This window comes from Moschus berezovskii, chromosome 7 (genome assembly GCF_049115385.1).
Source record: "Moschus berezovskii isolate FMDL1 chromosome 7, NW_MosBer_1.0, whole genome shotgun sequence".
NCBI lineage: Eukaryota > Metazoa > Chordata > Mammalia > Artiodactyla > Moschidae > Moschus > Moschus berezovskii.
Window position 1 is genome coordinate 119,391,190 of NC_142466.1, and position 19,073 is coordinate 119,410,262.

Consider the following 19,073-nt stretch of genomic DNA (forward strand, 5'->3'; position numbering starts at 1 on the left):
CCACTGGTCACACTCATCAGAGCTGACCGTCTGGAGAGGGGCCAGCCCTACCTGCCACTCCCCCCACCCCGAGCCAGCCTCGGACACGCAGGCGGGAGGTGTGACGTCGGGCTTGCCTCGCGGGGAGCCCTGGCCCGTGGGGGGAGCTGAGTGGATGCCTGCGGGCAGCCCCCTGCCTAGCATGGCCAGCTTGCAGCTGGGGTCTGAGCAGAGCTGGTTTCTGGCCTCTTGCCAGCATGTGTCAGGTCAGGCAGCCATGGTTTCTGGTCTCCCTGTTATACCCCTCACCTTGGGCTCTGCCATGTAAACGGCCATCGTCCCGAGGGCGGAGGTGACACCCTGCCTATTCCACTTGTTGGGAGGGTTGTGTCCACCTTCACGGGCCCCCTCCCTGGGGGCTTGCAGGATCATTCAGCCCCTGAGAGGTGCCCCTCGGGAGTGTCAAGGTCACGTGAGGTAACCCCGGAAGACAGCGGGTGGCGGAGTGGTGCTGGGTTTGGGGACTCCTGCGTTGCCCATCTCACGCAGGCTCTTGTCCTGCGCCAACTCCGCCAGCCCATGTCGGTTCTGCTTCCCCCCTATATCTCACGCCTTTGATCGCTCTCAGCACCACCTTTCCTGTGTCGCTTGGGCTCCCTGCTCCCCGGCTCTGGTTCTGCCAAGCGGGGGGAGCTTGGGTCCTGCCAGGTCGCGTCTTGGTTGGGCAGGACCTGCTCAGATTCCGTCATCTGCAGCCCCCACACCACAGGTCCATCTGGGCTGGGTCAGCCCTGCATGTCTGCGTCTCAGGTCTCACGTGCAGCCTCCTCCGTGCAGGCGCCTGGACTCCAACGCGCTTCGCTGTGACTGTGAGATCCTGTGGTTGGCGGACCTGCTGAAGGGCTACGCGCGGTCAGGAAACGCGCAGGCCGCGGCCACCTGTGAATATCCCAGGCGCATCCAGGGCCGGTCGGTGGCCACCATCACCCCGGAGGAGTTGGACTGTGGTGAGTGCCTCTGGAGGGCGGGGCGCCTGCAGCCCTGCGTCCGTCTATCCCTGGGGACCCCACGAAGCGAGTCTGACTGGGCCTCACCAGTCCCTACTGCAGAGTCTGTCTCTGGAGCACCTGTAGGAAACTATTTGGTAATAAACGTGGGTTTTATTGTCAGACAACATGAGATGAATCAGGTCCTCTGTTGCTCCTTCTGACCATCTGCCTTCAGAGGCTGCAGCTGCTCGGTGGCGGGGCCCGTGGTGGGAGGGGGCGGCTCCTTGGGTAGGGTGTGGGGCTGCCGGCTGGGAGCTGGCTGCCTCCTGTGTCTGGATCTGGGCGGTGGCCACTCGGGGTGGACGAGGCTGGGTTTGTCCAGCCAGTTCACCTGTCTGCTGCCTGCAGGCGCGTGACCCCTCACCACAAACATGAGAAAAGGATCAGTCAGACCCTGCAGGGCAGAATCTCCCGTATAAGTAAAGGCCAAGGAACTCAACTCCTTGGTTTACCACGCCGTTGGAGTGGGAAAATTGGTTTCTCCAGAGTATCATCTTTATATTTATATATTAAAAACAAAATCAACTGCAATTCAAAGTCACTCCATTTCCTGGTAACGCAGCAGTTAAGTCACTTTGCTGGTCACCGTTTGTGACCTTTTATGAACCATCCCTTTGCAGCGGGCTCCTGGCCCTTCCCGTGTGCAGGTGACTGACTTCAGCCCTGGGGCTGCCCTGTGGCCTCTCCGTGTCCTGCCCATGCCAGTGAGGGCCGTCCGGTGGTAGGGGTCCCACGGTGGGCATCAGGTCCTAGAAGTGCTGTGTGGTTCGCTCTAATACTGTCTTCTCCGTGGAGAGGCCCGCTGGCTGTTGTCACGGGAGTGTGTTTGGTTTGAACACATGCGAGTTTCTCTTGAACCAGAGGGACTTGCTCTGGCTTCTTGTTTGCATGGTGGTTTGGGACCAAGACAAGAGGCTCTGCTTTCCTTTTGGCGCAGAAAGGCCACGGATTACATCAGAGCCGCAGGATGCCGACGTCACCCTGGGCAACACCGTCTTTTTCACCTGCAGGGCCGAGGGCAACCCCAAGCCCGAGATCATCTGGCTGCGGAACAAGTGAGTGCTTCTGCACAGGTTGCTGGTCACTGGGTCCCAGACATTGGACAGGGTGCTGGGCACTGGGTCCCAGACATCGGACAGGGTGCTGGGCACTGGGTCCTAGACATCGGACAGGGTGCTGGGCGCTGAGTGCTTGATGTCAGACAGGGTGCTGGGCACTGGGTCCCAGCCGTCAGACGGGTGCTGGGCGCTGGGTCCCAGCCGTCAGAGGGGTGCTGGGCGCTGGGTCCCAGCCGTCAGAGGGGTGCTGGGCGCTGGGTCCCAGCCGTCAGAGGGGTGCTGGGCGCTGGGTCCCAGCCATCCGGTACCCAGGAGCTCCTGGGTGACTGCCCACCCTGACCTTTCCTCCTCCTCCCACCTGACCCTGCCTGCCCCTCCCTGGAGGGAACGCAAAGAGGAGGAGATGTTTCTCTGGCACCTCAAGTGTTCTATGCCTCGAGGCCAGGGTTCCTGGGCCAGGACCAGACGCCCACAGAGGACTGGGTGTTTCCTGTGCTTTGGGGACCTGAGCCATCCGGGTCTGTCGTTATAGCAATGAGCTGAGCATGAAGACCGACTCCCGCTTGAACTTGCTGGATGACGGGACCCTCATGATCCAGAACACGCGGGAGACAGACCAGGGCATCTACCAGTGCATGGCGAAGAACGTGGCCGGGGAGGTGAAGACGCAGGAGGTGACCCTCAGGTACTTCCGGTCTCCAGGTAGGCACAGAGCTCCTCGGACACTCAGCCCTCCCCGAATCCCCTTCCTTCCCTTCCGCCCCCCTCTCTCTGCCCCTAGTGGTGAGAGACAGAGCCGGTGTCCCAGCTGACACTCTAGCAGCAGGGTCGGCTCAGGGTCGGCTCAGGGTCACACGTGACCCCCGACCGTTGCTCTGGTCCACCGCCAACCCTTAATGCAGGTGGTCATTCAGCGTGGCTGCGGGTAGCCGCTGCTGGGGTCACTGTCCAGAGGGCTGTGGACACCTGGGAGACAAGTGTCCCTGCCTGATACCTCTGCTTGCAGTGGTCCTGAGGGCATTTCACTGGCTGACCTTGGCAGTGGGCTTGCTCTTGTGCTATGGGCCTTGGCGACTTTAAAAGAAACCCCAAATCTGAATTTTGGTGCAAAATTCCCGTATCTAAAGTATTGGTACCTGATCTGAAAAGACAGTTGGAGCCAAAGGAAGCACAGCCGCGTCGTTGGGTTGGCCTGGGCCACAGCAGGTTACAAACCCTCCTCTTGTCCAAGTGTTGACCCGTGGGACTTTGGCCGGAAAAGGAGCTGGCCATGGGAGAAAAGCCTGGGGGTGACCCTGGTCCCAGGGCCGCTGGACACAGCAAAGCTGGCCGTGGTGCCTCCACGGTTCTGGGTCATCCTCATGTGAGCGGGCCGGGTCTGTGTTTCCCCTGTGCTGTGTGATTCAGGGCCTTGCAATACCCTCGGCGGCAGGATGAATGGTTTCTGTGGTTCTTTGTTTAGTCTTACTATGAGAACTTTGTATGCCTCAGTATATCCCAGCAGAGACATAGTCCAGATTTACTGATGAATGAGAATCCCGGCTCTCAGACACCAGTTCAGAGGAATGTGCAGGGCAGATAACTGCAGCCAAGTCAAACCCCTTTAATCCCAGGTTCCCCAAGTGGAGCAAGGTGTCCAGGATCTCTGCAGAGCCACACAGCTGTGAGTCTGCCAGACAAGACAGGGCTCCTGGTCACGGAGGAGCTTGTGCTTTGTTTGTAAGGACCAGGGAAGCCCACGTGATGTTGATCAGAGTGGTGTAGTGCTGGAGGTACTCATCAGGACAGAAGGGAAGAGCAGAACGTGAACAGTGCAAGTCCTTAGCACAGCTGCCGTGTTAACAGGGAAGGGTAGAGTTTCTCTCTGGCCCGAGAGTTCCAAATCTCACCTCTTTTGATCTGAATTTCGTTTGTTTCTCAGGAACAAGAGCCTTCCTTAGTACACCAGTCTGAGCTGTTGGCCTTGCTCCCAGAAATGCACGTGAAGGGTCTCCTCCAGTGGGATGGGAAGGTCACTGCAGAGCCAGGGGGCAGCCAGGGGCAGCCAGTCAGCCTAGACTGGGAGCTGCCCAACCTGGACCACTGCCTGGTTTTACAAGATCTTTACTCTAAGAATATGTTTTGCCTTTTTTATGTGATTGAGAAACTTAAGAATAGTATTTTAGAATACACAATAATGAAATGAAGTTCAGATTTCGGTGTCTGTTGATTAAGTCTTATTGGAATATAATCATACTCAAAAGATTTGTGGCCTAAAAACCCCAAAGTATATGCGCTGTGCCCTTTATGGAAGTGCCAGTCCTACGATACAGATAATGATGTTGGACCCATTTGTAAGCTTCCATGAGTCACAAAGGGGTAAAGGTACTTTATCTATTTTCAACCTCTGTTATTAGGGGCATATTAGTTGGCAATTTTTATCTCCCTCGTGAATTAAACTTTGATTATTAACACTTTCACCTCTGTCAGTGTTTTTTGCCTTAAGATTGATTTGATTTTATACAGAGGCAACCAGTTTTCTTTTAACTAGTGTTTATCACCTGTACCTTTCCCACCGTTTTGCTCTGATTTAAACTGTCGCAGAATCTCAGATAACATCGTAATCAATATATAAACTCCTGTTCAATCCTATGAGTGTTCAGTAAGTGGAATAGATGAAGGCTGTAAGTAGCTTTGGGCTAGATAGATCAAGGTTTGTAAACGAAGAAGTTACAAAAAGATTACTTATTTTTGGAGCTTTTTGGGTTGGAAAATTGTGGATAAGGATGTCAGCCCAAAGAAACAGCACAGTAATAAGTCCTTTTTTAAAAACATGTATTTTTCTATAAGCCTATTAAAGTACCTGTGAGGTAGAGTCCTGGCAGAGTGATTTCTGCACAGAGGGTGAGTGAGTTTCTGGATCTGATGTACGTGGCCACGTGTCTGACCTGGTGGACGGGGCAGTTTGCACTCCTGACGTGTTAGAAGCAACCTTTGTTTCTGTCCATAAGAGCTCAATAATAAACATGGATTTTTTTTTTTCTGGATTTAGAGTTGAAAACTATTATCATACTATTCATTTGTATTTTCCTTTCTGTGAGGGAAATTTGTTATTTCTGTATGTTCTAAATACCCTTTAAAAGCAGTGTTTTATAACCAGTAAGAACTACTAGCAAGGTTTACTTACTAACAAGACTGACAGAATGCTTTTAGAATCATCAAAAGAGGCTGCACCAGAATTCAGTCCATGTTTGAAAAAGGAACCGGTTCTCGCTGGTCAGCCCTGCTGACGCTGGCTTGACCTAACGCCGTGCGTCTTTATGGTCTGCATGTTTCTGTGAAAAGGAAAGGAGACAGAGCGTGCAGTTAGGTTGAATTGGTTCTTCTCATTTTAGAGGTCAGTAGGTAGAGTAAGTAGGAAACCCAGGCAGAAGCGTCTGCTAAGCTGGCGGATGCTGATTCCGATTCTGTCTGCCGCGACAGCTCGCCCGGCGTTTGTAATCCAGCCCCAGAACACAGAGGTGCTGGTCGGGGAGAGTGTGACCTTGGAGTGCAGCGCCACGGGCCACCCCCCGCCGCAGATCACCTGGACCAGGGGCGACCGCAGCCCCGTGCCCACGGACCCTCGGGTGAGCATCACCCCGTCTGGCGGCCTCTACATCCAGAACGTGGAGCAGGAGGACAGCGGGGAGTACACCTGCTTCGCCTCCAACACCGTGGACAGCATCCATGCCACAGCGTTCATCATCGTCCAAGGTGAGGCCCGCCGCATGGAGCCCCGCCTCTCTGGCCTCCTTGGAGATGCCCCGGAGCTCCTCCTGGTACCCCCTGTCCCAGAGCCTGCGCGTCTTCTCCCGTCCCTGCGGACCCTCCATGGGACTGCTGACACGTTGACTTGCCGCCCGGAGGCATCGGGCGGTCAGGGCTCCGTGTCTCTGCTGTGCTCTCCATGCGACAGTGGTTTGCGTGCCAATTCACTGTTGTCTAGAAGTCTGGCACACATCTTGGAATTTCCTTAGGGTCGATTTCTGAACTCGGAGTCTGAGAGTATATATAGTTCTAAGACTTAACGTTGTGTATTTCCAAAGTGCTTAAGTGGCGAGAATGAGTTTATGAATAGTTTTCAAATTTAATTGCAGAGTGGGACTTTGGTTGACAAGTGCTGGGACGGCACAGGAGTGTGAATGCAGAAAACAAGTTTTTCCTCCTTCTGTCTCCCCATCAGCTTTTCCAGGCTCCGGCGGCAGCAGAGTCACTAAAAGTTGGTGACTTTCAATCTGTCCTCTGGCTCTTTCTCTGCACGTATGGCCGTACAGTCATGTTGTTTGGTTTTGCTTGTGGCTGTTGTGTGTGTGCTAAGTCATTTCCGTCGTGTCCGACTCTTTGTGACCCCATGGACTCTAGCCAGGTCCTCTGTCCATGGGACTCTCCAGGCCAGAATCCTGGAGGGGTTTGCCATATTCTCCTCCAGGGGATCTTCCCAACCCAGGGATTGAGCCCCCGTCTCCTGCATCAGCGGGCCGTTTCTTTACCTCTAGCGCCACCTGGGAAGTTGGCTTGTTGCTTTTATAAAGGTGGAATTACGTTGGATATATTTATTCTGTAATTTGCTTTTGTCTCTTTCACCCAGAAATAATAACGTACCTCCTGTCACGGCACACAGTTGCACTAGATGACATTTTACCCGTTTGCAAATATATTGGTTTAGGCTGAGGAGATGAACCTCCCTTTGCAGGAAGCGAGGCTGGTTGTTAGCGAGTTCTGTGCTCTTGGACTAACGGCCTCCACACGACGTGAGCGTGTGACGCTGAGAAGCACCCGGGGCGTGGTCTTCTTCCTGCTCCTCATCCTTTACTGCAGCCTCTTCCTCCCTCCCTGGGATGCCGAACCAGCAGAGGGGTCCTGGTGGGCCCTGGCGGGGGGCCTCCCTCTGGGAAGGAGACTGGCTTTGCACCCAGAGCTGTCCCCTAAATGCCTCGTCTCTGCGTCTTTCCTCCCGTAAGCACTGCCTCAGTTCACCGTGACGCCCCAGGACAGAGCTGTCATCGAGGGCCAGACGGTTGAGTTCCACTGCGAGGCAAAAGGCTACCCGCAGCCCGTCATCGCCTGGACCAAAGGAGGTGAGTGGCCTGCAGGGAAGCAACCCACTCTGCCCCACTTTGCTCCCTGGGGCACAGTGCCCTGGGCAAGCCACAGCAGCAGAATCAGGCGTGACCCAGTGCCATGGCACATCCGGCTAGACCTGTCCTCATCGAGGACCAGGGCGGCAGGCCCATCTCTGGGAATGCAGACCCAGGGACAGAAGCTGCTCGATCCTTCCGTCCCTCAGTCAGGCTTCTGCCTGGCCCCGAGGCTCCGTCTACTACCCCGAGGAAGGCGAGGCTCCTGTCCCTGCATCCGTGTCGCTGAGAGCACCTCCCCGCCTTGCAGGGAGCCAGCTGTCGGTGGACAGGCGCCACCTGGTGCTATCGTCAGGAACGCTGAGGATCTTGGCCGTCGCCCTGCATGACCAGGGCCAGTATGAGTGCCAGGCCGTGAACATCATCGGCTCCCAGAGGGTCGCTGCGCACCTGGCCGTCCAGCCCCGAGGTAGGCGGTGGTCCTCGCCCTCCCCCAGGGGGCCACCCCTGGACTCGAATCCTGAGGCCTTAGTCATAGCCAGACTCGTCCATGTCAGCTGTGGGGACCCTGCCCATGGGGGTCATGGGCATGGTGGGCTCTTGCAGTTCAGAGGGCTGTGCTTCCCCTGCTAATTTGTGCCCCTGTGTCATGGGTGGCCTGGCCTAGGGGAGGGGTCTGGAGGCTCTGCCTGCAGAGTGTCGATAGGGGTTGGGGCCTGGGTCTGACCCGGCCGATGGGCTCTGGGTTTCCTTCCGGTCTTGAGCAGGCAGGACGGTGGATGGCCCGTGAGTGGGGCTGTCAGCTGGTGCCCTGCCTCCTGCCTCATCACCAGGTCCTGGGGATCGAGGCCTTGGATTCGCACGCAGGTCAGGAGCCACGTGGACAGGCGGGCCGCTGCTCTGAGGCTGCCACTCACAGGGAGGCTGGCAGCCCCAGAGGTCCTGTCCGGCTTCTTCTCGGCAGGAAATGGGGTCGCAGCCCGGCCACAGTGAGGGCACTCGGTGCCCCGGGCCTGCCCTGACCGGGGGCGGGGCCTCTGCTGCAAACCCTGAGCTGCTGGGTTCTGTGCGCGGCAGCCCCTGCCCTTGCCTTGCAGTCACCCCGGTGTTCACCAGCGTCCCCAGGGACATGACGGTGGAGGTGGGCAGCAACGTGCAGCTGCCCTGCCGTCCCCAGGGCGAGCCAGAACCTGCTGTCACCTGGAACAAGGTAAGGGCTGGGGCATCCAGACCTGCTTTGGTGGGGAGACAGCTGACCTGAACAAGACAGACTCAGGACATTCGCCCGTACAGGTCCTTCTTGGTGACAGAAGCAGAAGTGAAGTCCCTCTTGCTGGGTCCTTGGTCCCACAATCACTGGACAGATTTTCTGGTGTCCTGTTTCACTGTGTTGTTCTCACTGAGCCCAGCGCAGAAACGCTAGTCTGTGTTCAACTGGGAACAAATTGTTTAATATAAGCCACGTTCCTGGAGGTCATGAAGTGGTTCCCTGGGAGGGAGGTAGGGTCCTCGGGGCCTTGACGCCTCCGCCTCCCTTGCTTCCTCCTTGTCCTGGGAGGTCACTGGCCTTCCTTGGTGACACACACCTGCCCTGGCTGCTCCCACACACTGGGTGCCCCACTCTGCACCCCCAGCCCAGCACATATCCCACGAAGGCCACCTTTTGTGCCCTGAGATCCTGCAAAGTCCCACACAGCGAGGTTTGTGTCTTAAGCTTTCTGGGTCTTTTGCCAGCAGGTAGGAGGGGTTCCCGCCCTTGGATATGCGGTGGGCAGGATCGTCCCAATGTCTGGCGGGTCTGAGAACAACCATCAGGAGGGCTCCATTCGCGAGGCCCCAGCATGTGGTGGCCCTCCCCCAGGAGAGACCCCTCGGGTCCTTGTTCTGATTCCCGCGTCCTCTCTGTTTATTTTGCTCCAGGATGGGGTTCAGGTGACAGAAAGCGGGAAATTTCACATCAGCCCTGAGGGGTTCCTGACCATCCGCGACGTTGGAACCGCAGACGCTGGCCGCTACGAGTGCGTGGCCCGGAACACGATTGGGCAGTCATCGGTCAGCATGGTGCTCAGCGTGAACGGTGAGGCCGCGGAGTGGACGCCCTGCGAGGTTGGAGGCCATTAGAGGACAGGGCACGTCCACTTTGCAGAAAGGTCGGCGCGGCCCAGAGGCACAGCCGCCCCCTCCCCCGCCCCAGGCTCTGAGAACGCTGTGGCTGCTGCTTGGAGGGCCTCCTCGCTCTGGGTTTTGTAGTTGGTTTAGTGGTCGCCCACACCCTCTCGAGTTCTGCACCATGTAATTTGCAGCCACCGTTTGGCAGAAGCACAGACGCAGCTCCTGCTATGGAGTCCGGGCCCCTTCATTCTGCTTTGTCTGTTCTGGGGGGGTGTGGCCTCGTGCAGCCCTGGGGTGTGCTTAATCTTCATCTGAAACCCACGCGAGGGCAGGGACTGTCCCCTTCCCTGGGTCTGGTCCTGCCCCAGGGCCTGGCGGGCCTGCTCTGTGCCGACTGGCAGTGATTCTCCACCATCCTAGAGCTGCAAACCTCAGATGTGCTCCTTGGTTCCGAGCAAACAGGGTAAAATGCAAGCCTGTAGCTTTTCATATGTCTTACAGTTCCACCCAGACTTGCACTTGGTAAGTTGAATTTGTTTTTTCCCAAGCAGTAGTCATAGAAAAGTAATTCAAAAACATATTTATGTACCTTAAAAAAAAGGGTAAAGAAAATTCACTAAAATGTGGTTATTTTGGAGATTGTGGGTGGGATGTTATTTTTATATTTCATGTGTAACTAATTCATGTTAAAGCAACATTATTTTTTAAGTATAAAAAAAAATGGAAAAAATACAATTTTATATATGGATGCCCCAGGTGGTTCCTTGAGCCTGTGGGCACCTGCAGACAACAGTAAAGGCACATCTGCATGTCTCTTTTATTTATTTTTTTTATGTTAAATGACCTTATTTCCCATTATATTAGACTCGGGTGATTATAAATTAAATCAGTGAATTTCCTGATTTAAAAACAAATTCAACTTGAGTCGTTGGTAATAATGAAATGTCAGTTGATAGAATTGTGTAAGATTGTCCTGTCCGTTTGTCTGACATGTGGCATTAGATACATAAAACCTATAAAAATGTTAGGTTCTAAAAATTACCTAATGCAGGAGGCTTCTGGTTCAAGATGGCAGAGTAGAAGGCTGTGTAGAAGACTGTGGTCTCATCTCCTGTGAGTACACCAAATCACCGCTAGCAGCTGAACAACCATTGACAGGAGAACACTGGAGCCCACCAGAAAAAGCTGCCCCGTGTCCAAAGATGACAAAGTCACAGTGAGGTGGCAGGAGAGGTGCACGCATGATAAAATCAAATCTCACGCCCCCAGGGTGGCGACCCACAATGTGGAGAACAGCAGCACCGGAGAAGTTCTCCCGCTGTTGGGAAGACTCTGAGCCTCACGGCAGGTTTCCCAGCCTGGGGGTCTGACAAAGGGACTGGGCGTCCCCCGGGGCCTGACCTTGAAGGCCAGTGGGATTTGGTTACAGGACTCCCACAGGACTGGGGGAAACAGCGTCTACTCCTGGAAGGCACACGCAGAATCTTGTATGTGCCAGGATCCGGGCGACAGGAGCATTGACCCCACAGGAGACTGAACCAGGCCTGCCGGCCAGTGTTGGAGGGTCTCCTGTGAGGGCGTGGGTCAGCAGTGGCTCCTCACAGGGATGGGGGTCCTGGCAGCAACAGTCCTGGAAGGGGCCCCTTGGCACAAGTCCCCGTGGAGGTCACCACTACAGAGAGCCTGTAGACCCCAGGCTGCACGACCCACAAAGCGGGATCAGTGGGTAACTGGATTAAATTTTTACTGAGCAAGACCCAGTTTTTCCCACCACCAGTCCCTCCCATCAGGAAGCTTATACACGGCTTGTAGCCTCATCCACCAGAGGGCAGACAGAAGAAGCAAGGGCCACAGTCCCACAGTGCAGCTGCTGCTGCTGAGTCGCTTCAGTCGTGGCCGACTCTGCGACCCCATAGACGGCAGCCCACCAGGCTCCCCCGTCCCTGGGATTCTCCAGGCAAGAACACTGGAGTGGGTTGCCATGTCCTTCTCCAATGCATGAAAGTGAAAAGTGAAAGTGAAGTCGCTCAGTCGTGTCCGACTCTTAGCGACCCCATGGTCCATGGGATTTTCCAGGCAAGAGTACTGGAGTGGCTTGCCGTTGCCTTCTCTGCAGTCCCACAGTAGCTAGGACCAAAACCACATCACAGAAAGTTAACCATGATGAAAAGGTTTCGTCCCAGATGAAGGGATAAGATAAAACCCGAGAAAAGCAACCAGATGAATTGGAGATAGGCAACCTTCCAGAAAAAGAATTTAGAATACCGATAGTGAAGATGATCCCAAATCTCAGAAACATAATGGAAAAGATGCAGGAAATGTTTCCCAAAGACCTAGACAAACAAACAGAGATGAGCAGTGCACTGGGAGGAATCAGTAGCAGATTAGCTGAGGCAGAAGAACAGGTAAGTGACCTGGAGGCCGGGACGGTGGAAATCACCGCCACAGCGCAGAATGCGGGCAAGAGTGAAAAGGCGTGGACAGCCTGAGGCCTCGGGACGTTCCCGTGCACCAGCATTTGCATCGTCGGGGTCCCGGAGGGGAAAAGAGAGGGAGGACCCAAGGGAGTGTTTGAAGAAAGAGCTGAAAAACTCCCTCACGTGGGAAAGGAAATTGTCACCCAAGTCCGGGAGCACAGAGTCCGAGGCAGGATAAACCCAAAGAGTGACACATAGCAGTCACAATGACAAAAAGCAAAGACAAAATACGAAAAGCAACAAGGGGACAATGACAGATAACATACAGGGGAGCTCCCATCAGGCTGTCAGCAGATCTCTCAGCAGGAACTCTGCAAGCCAGAGGGAATGGCATGACATATTTAAAGTGGTGAAAGAAGAGCCAGCAACCAAGAATACTCGACCCAGAAAGACTCTGTCAGATTTGATGGAGAAATCAAACGCTTTCCAAACAAGCGAAAGTTAATACATCTGTACCAAACCAGCTGTACAACAAATGCTAAAGGGATTTCTGTAGACAGGAAACACACGAGAAGGAAAAAGACCCACACAAACCCAAAACAAGAATATGGTGATGTCATACCCGTAATTGTCACACGTACCGATAATTGCCTTTACCGTAAATGGATAAAGGCACCAGGCCAGCAGGGCGGCTGAGGATGTGTGCACAGATGCACTTCTGCATCATGCTGCTTAACCCTAAACCGTATGCAGTTTTTATATTGTTAGGTTGATCATGTTTCCTTTAGGGCTTGCAAGTGTAATTATGTTTTGTGTTTTGTCTGGCTATTGATTGTGATAACTGATAAACATCTGTTACTATTATATTTTTGGTTATTACAATAATTATATCGCAACTGGTCAACAGAAAATAATGGAATTCTATATCACTGAAACTACCATTTAACAGAAAAACTTCTGAAAGTGAAAGTCGCTCAGTCGTTTCCAACTCTTTGTGACCCCATGGACTATACAGTGCATGGAATCCTCCAGGACAGAATCCTGGAGTGGGTAGCCATTCCCTTCTCCAGGGGATCGTCCCAACCCAGGGATCGAACCCGGGGTCTCCCGCATTGCAGGAAGATTCTTTACCAGCTGAGCAGCAAGGGGAGCCCGAGAAAAATCACTTTTTAAAATCCAGATGCATAACAGCATTATCTCGGATTTTCTGTAAACTACAAATGCCCAGTATCGCTGTTCTTCTCCAGGGCGCGTGTGACTCTGGTGAGCAGCTGGGCTGGTCTCTGCCTGCTCTGGTTTGTCTCCCTTTTCCTGTTTCACTCCCATTCCACTTAGTTTACATTTCTTCAGTTTTTCTGCCTTTTTTTCTTTTTTCCTGTCGTTCTCTCTCAAGCCTTTATGAAGCATACCAGAAAAGCTTTTGTGTGTATATGTATTATGTTAATATAGTATTTGTTTTAGAAAATTCATGAGTTTTTGCCCAGCTGAAAAAATTATGACATTTTGATTCGACTCATTTGACTTAGTATGAACAGAATGCAGATTTCTAATTTATATTCATTCAAAACTTTGATATAACTCCATGTATTTTGGCATCTAGTATTACTGCTAAAAGTCTAGAAAATTTATTATCTTAGTGATTTAAAAATCCTTGAGGCTTGAAACTTCTACTATAATTCTGAGAATATGAAAAAATACTGTGTTGAGAATACTGTGCTTTTCAGGCATCTGCTCAATGTTATGTGGCAGCCTGGATGGGAGGGGAGTTTGGGGGAGAATGGATACATGTGTGTGACTGAACCCCTTTGCTGTCCACCGGAAACTGCCACACACTGTTAATCAGCTATCAGTTCAGTTCAGTCGCTCAGTCGTGTCCGACTCTTTGCGACCCCATGAATCACAGCACGCCAGGCCTCCCTGTCCATCACCAACTCCCGGAGTTCACCCAAACCCATGTCCATCGAGTCTGTGATGCCATCCAGCCATCTCATTCTCGGTCGTCCACTTCTCCTCCCGCCCCCAGTCTCTCCCAGCATCAGGGTCTTTTCCAGTGAGTCAACTCGTCACATGAGGTGGCCAAAGTATTGGAGTTTCAGCTTTAGCATCAGTCCTTCCAGTGAACACCCAGGACTGATCTCCTTTAGAATGGACTGACTGGTTGGATCTCCTTGCAGTCCAAGGGACTCTCAAGAGTCTTCTCCAGCACCACAGTTCAAAAGCATCAATTCTTTGGCGATCAGCTTTCTTCACGGTCCAACTCTCACATCCATACATGACCACTGGAAAAACCATAGGCTTGACTAGACAGACCTTCATTGGCAAAGTAATGTCTCTGCTTTTTAACATGCTATCAAGGTTGGTCATAACTTTCCTTCCAAGGAGTAAGCATCTTTTAATTTCATGGCTGCAATCACCATCTGCAGTGATTTTGGAGCCCAGAAAAATAAAGTCTGACACTGTTTCCACTGTTTCCCTATTTCCCATGAAGTGATGGGACCAGACGCCATGATCTTTGTTTTCTAAATGTTGAGGTTCAAGCCAACCTTTTCACTCTCCTTTTTCACTTTCATCAAGAGGCTGTTTAATTCCTCTTCACTTTCTGCCATAAGGGTGGTGTCATCTGCATATCTGAGGTTATTGATATTTCTCCCGGCAATCAGCTATACTACAATACAAAATCCAACTCAGGCTCTGTTTGAGATCAGTGCCGGGAGGGGGTGCTCCCAGAAGAGGGGATGCACCCAGAACCACGTGAAGGCAGCATCTCACCAAGGGCGTTTTCAGCCATGTCGAGTTTTCTAGGTTTGTGTATTTTGAAGGAAAAAATTTACCATTAAGTTTGTTAAAGTGCACGTTCATGGTGACCTGTCCTGAGGTATTTTTAAAGGTAAAAGCTTGGTTGGAACAAAGCTGTTTTGTTTAGCAAACTAAATGCTAGAAAAGTGAAATGCTATTAATTGAAAAAGGAATGAAGAGGGGACAGTGGAAAGAAAGCGGTAACTTCAGAGGCAGCAGGTTCAGCAGCCGCGCACGTGTGTGTGTATGTGTGTGCGCACACGTGTTGTGTGTGTGTGAGCACAGTGCACGTGTGTGTGTGCACGTGTGTCTGTGAGCACAGTGTGCATCTGTGTGTATGTGTGTGTGAGCACAGTGCACGTGTGCATATGTGTGTGCACGTGTTGTCTGTGAGCACAGTGCGCATCTGTGTGTGTATGTGTGTGTGAACACAGTGCACGTGTGTATGTGTGTGCGCACAGTGCGCGTGTGTGTGTATGTGTGTGTGCACGTGTTGTGTGTGTGAGCACAGTGTGCGTCTGTGTGTGTGTGAGCACAGTGCACGTGTGTATGTGTGTGTGCACGTGTTGTGTCTGTGAGCACAGTGTGCATCTGTGTGTATGTGTGTGTGAGCACAGTGCACGTGTGTATGTGTGTGTGCGCATGTGTGTGTGAGAACAGTGTGCATCTGTGTGTATGTGTGTGTGAGCACAGTGCATGTGTGTATATGTGTGTGTGCACGTGTTGTGTGAGCACAAGGAGCATCTGTGTGTGTGTGAGTACAGTGCACGTGTGTGTATGTGTGTGTGCGCACGTGTTCTGTGTGAGCACAGTGCGTGTGTGTGTGTATGTGTGTGTGCACGTGTTGTGTGTGTGAGCACAGTGTGCGTCTGTGTGTGTGAGCACAGTGCGCATGTGTGTGTATGTGTGTGTGCACGTGTTGTGTGTGTGAGAACAGTGTGCGTCTGTGTGTGTGAGCACAGTGCACGTGTGTGTATGTGTGTGTGTGCACGTGTTGTGTGAGAACAGTGTGCGTCTGTGTGTGTGAGCACAGTGCACGTGTGTGTATGTGTGTGTGTGCACGTGTTGTGTGTGTGAGCACAGTGCGCGTGTGTGTGTATGTGTGTGTGCGCATGTGTTGTGTGTGTGAGAACAGTGCACGTCTGTGTATATGTGTGTGTGAGCACAGTGCACGTGTGTGTGTATGTGTGTGTGCGCACGTGTTGTGTGTGTGAGAACAGTGTGTGTCTGTATATGTGTGTGTGAGCACAGTGCGCGTGTGTGTGTATGTGTGTGTGCACGTGTTGTGTGTGTGAGAACAGTGTGCGTCTGTGTGTGTGAGCACAGTGCACGTGTGTGTGTGTGTGTGTGCACGTGTTGTGTGAGAACAGTGTGCGTCTGTGTGTGTGAGCACAGTGCACGTGTGTGTATGTGTGTGTGTGCACGTGTTGTGTGTGTGAGCACAGTGCGCGTGTGTGTGTATGTGTGTGTGCACGTGTTGTGTGTGTGAGAACAGTGTGCGTCTGTGTGTGTGAGCACAGTGCACGTGTGTGTGTGTGTGCGCACGTGTTGTGTGTGTGAGCACAGTGCACGTGTGTGTGTATGTGTGTGCGCGCACGTGTTTGTGTGAGCACAGTGCACGTGTGTGTATGTGTGTGTGCGCACGTGTTGTGTGTGTGAGCACAGTGCACGTGTGTATGTGTGTGTGTGCATGTGTTGTGTGTGAGAACAGTGCGTGTCTGTGTGTGAGCACAGTGCACGTGTGTGTGTATGTGTGTGTGCGCACGTGTGTGTGTGAGCACAGTGCACGTGTGTGTGTATGTGTGTGTGCGCATGTGTTGTGTGTGTGAGAACAGTGTGCGTCTGTGTATATGTGTGTGTGAGCACAGTGCGCGTGTGTGTGTGTGTGTGCACGTGTTGTGTGTGTGAGCACAGTGTGCGTCTGTGTGTGTGTGTGAGCACAGTGCACGTGTGTGTGTATGTGTGTGTGCGCATGTGTTGTGTGTGTGAGAACAGTGCACGTCTGTGTATATGTGTGTGTGAGCACAGTGCACGTGTGTGTGTATGTGTGTGTGCGCACGTGTTGTGTGTGTGAGCACAGTGCGCGTGTGTGTGTGTGCACGTGTTGTGTGTGTGAGCACAGTGTGCGTCTGTGTGTGTGTGTGAGCACAGTGCACGTGTGTGTGTATGTGTGTGTGCGCACGTGTTGTGTGTGTGAGCACAGTGCGCGTGTGTGTGTGTGCACGTGTTGTGTGTGTGAGAACAGTGCGCGTCTGTGTATGTGTGTGTGAGCACAGTGCACGTGTGTGTGTATGTGTGTGCGCGCATGTGTTGTGTGTGTGAGAACAGTGCACGTCTGTGTATATGTGTGTGTGAGCACAGTGCACGTGTGTGTGTATGTGTGTGTGCGCACGTGTTGTGTGTGTGAGCACAGTGTGCGTCTGTGTGTGTGAGCATGCACGTGTTGTGTCGTGTGTGTGAGCACAGTGAGCACACACACACAGGCTGGCTGTAGGATGTCTGATCCTCCGTGAGGGTTAGGACTGGGGGCAGCCGAGCCCTGGGAGGTGAGTGGGCTGAGGCCCAGCAGCGGGAGGGCTGTCTGCCCCTCGGCAGGAGGTGTCACAGCGTCCACCGGCGGTTAAAGCCCAGCAGGGCAGGGCGGCTGCTTGGTGGACCTGAAGTGGCCTCCCTGTCAGCTCCCCGTTTGCTAGAAGAAGTTCGGGGTTTTCAGCTACAGCTTCTTTGACCCTTTGTGGGGAGCCCCGTGATTTTAAAGCGCCTACATCTCTCGCGCAGTGTGAAGACAGCTTCTGGTGGGGTTTGTGATAAACTTGAGGTTGGGAGGGGAGCAGAAGCAGACTGGAGTCGAGTCCGCGCCGTGGCGTTCGGTCTCTGCTCCGTGACCCGTGTGCGTGTTTGCTGGTAACCTGCGACCTCTGCCTCCTAGTTCCTGATGTCAGTCGGAACGGGGACCCATTTGTGGCCACGTCCATCGTCGAAGCCATCGCAACAGTGGACAGAGCCATTAACTCCACGCGGACACACTTGTTTGACAGGTACGTGCAGACGCAGTGAGCTGTGACCCGCTTGTGGGCTGGGTTTTCAGAGGGCATGCGGTTCTCCTGCACCAAGTTCTCACCTGTTTCCTGTGCATAAAGCAGTGTTTTAATTCGCAGATCATGAGCAGCGTTGTGTTAGCGTTTCTGGGGCTAAGATAACAGAATGGTGTGTCCTTTCCAAGCAGAAGCTGGCCTGTGACTCACAAACAGAACGTCTCAGGAAACCTTTGGCTCATTCCTTGGGCTCGTTACTCACTGAGCTGGCAAAAACAGTCTTTCTTCAGCCATTCATGCGTTCGCTCATCTTGGCAACCCCCAAGTGTTTTTGCCGCGTTTGAATTAAGATAGACTCACTGTGTCTTTCTCTGTTGACGTAACGAGTTGTTTACTTTCGTGTCTTTTGCTTTTGCCCCTTGCTTTGCTGCCTGCCGTGGGATGAGTGAGGTGCGGTGCTTCGTGTCCGTAGACGCGTAGCCGCAGACGGTTAACCGCGGTGACTCTTGAGTGACCTTTGTTCTCGGTCGTCTCTCCCGCTCTTGCCTCCTCGCCCCACACACCCGCCAGCCGCACTCGCTCCCCGAACGATCTGCTGGCCCTGTTTCGGTACCCGCGGGACCCCTACACGGTGGAGCAGGCCCGAGCCGGGGAGATTTTCGAGCGGACGCTGCAGCTAATCCAGGAGCACGTGCAGCACGGCCTGATGGTGGACCTCAACGGAACCAGTCAGTACCCCGCGGCGCCACTCCCCACAGCCCCTTCCCGGGGCGGGTCCAGCCCGCCTGGCCCCGCGTCTGTGGCGAGCATCGTCACTGTGGTTGGCCTGAGCGGGGACAGTGCTGTGTTTCTCACAGGCCTGGTGGTAGAGCCGGTGGGGACGAGAAGTGTGCTCAGCTCGGGGGCTGTGCTGGCCCGGCCCTGGGCCCTGATCCTCAGGTCCTCTGGGCAGAGGGGAGCTCTGGGAGGCCCTGGGTCCAGGCCAGGAGTGCTAGGAAGGGCCCTGGTGGGGCCCCAGCAGGTGCTGTGTGGATGCGGGGGGTCACGCCACCCTCTGCCTGCCCTTGGCATGTACGCCTCCCCCGTGAGGCTCTGCAGGACCAAAGTGGGTGAGCGTCTAGGCAGCGTGTGGGAGGCAACGCTTCCCGGGCTGGCTCTTGGGCTCAGGACTGGGTTTCCTCAGGGTGGCTGTGACTGACCAGGCGACCAGCCTTGCCTTCTCTCTGGGAGGCAGGAGCTGCCAGAGTTTCAGGTCTGACCCTGATGCTGGATGCCAGCTGGCGCTGGGAGTCCAGTGTCCTATCCCTACAAAGCTCCTCTGGGGCAGCCCACCTCCCCGAGTGTCTGATCACCTCCCCCTGGGTCTTCACTGCCCTTTGTGTGGGTGTTTAGGGCCCTGTGGCTCCCGCTTCCTGTAAGTCCAGGTCTGGTCGATCCTGCTCGGCTCTGAGAGGCTCTGGATGTGTCCAACCAGAGCACGCACAAGCACGGATGAGCGTGGAGCCCGGGAGGGCCTGCGGCGGGAGCA

At 53.8% G+C, this 19,073-nt stretch overlaps 1 protein-coding gene across 3 annotated transcripts in view; it reads left to right on the top strand.

The window, feature by feature from the left end:
* The window catches only part of PXDN (peroxidasin), a 71,000-nt gene that overhangs the window by 38,060 nt on the left and 13,867 nt on the right, over positions 1-19,073 (top strand). For all 3 annotated transcript variants that reach the window (XM_055427812.2, XM_055427811.2, XM_055427810.2), the window contains 10 exons: positions 817-986; positions 1,966-2,083; positions 2,619-2,788; positions 5,549-5,821; positions 7,069-7,185; positions 7,496-7,654; positions 8,283-8,395; positions 9,106-9,262; positions 17,440-17,548; positions 18,116-18,273. In XM_055427812.2, the coding sequence (XP_055283787.2) occupies positions 817-986; positions 1,966-2,083; positions 2,619-2,788; positions 5,549-5,821; positions 7,069-7,185; positions 7,496-7,654; positions 8,283-8,395; positions 9,106-9,262; positions 17,440-17,548; positions 18,116-18,273 (1,544 nt within the window). The remainder of the gene's footprint in view (positions 1-816; positions 987-1,965; positions 2,084-2,618; positions 2,789-5,548; positions 5,822-7,068; positions 7,186-7,495; positions 7,655-8,282; positions 8,396-9,105; positions 9,263-17,439; positions 17,549-18,115; positions 18,274-19,073) is intronic.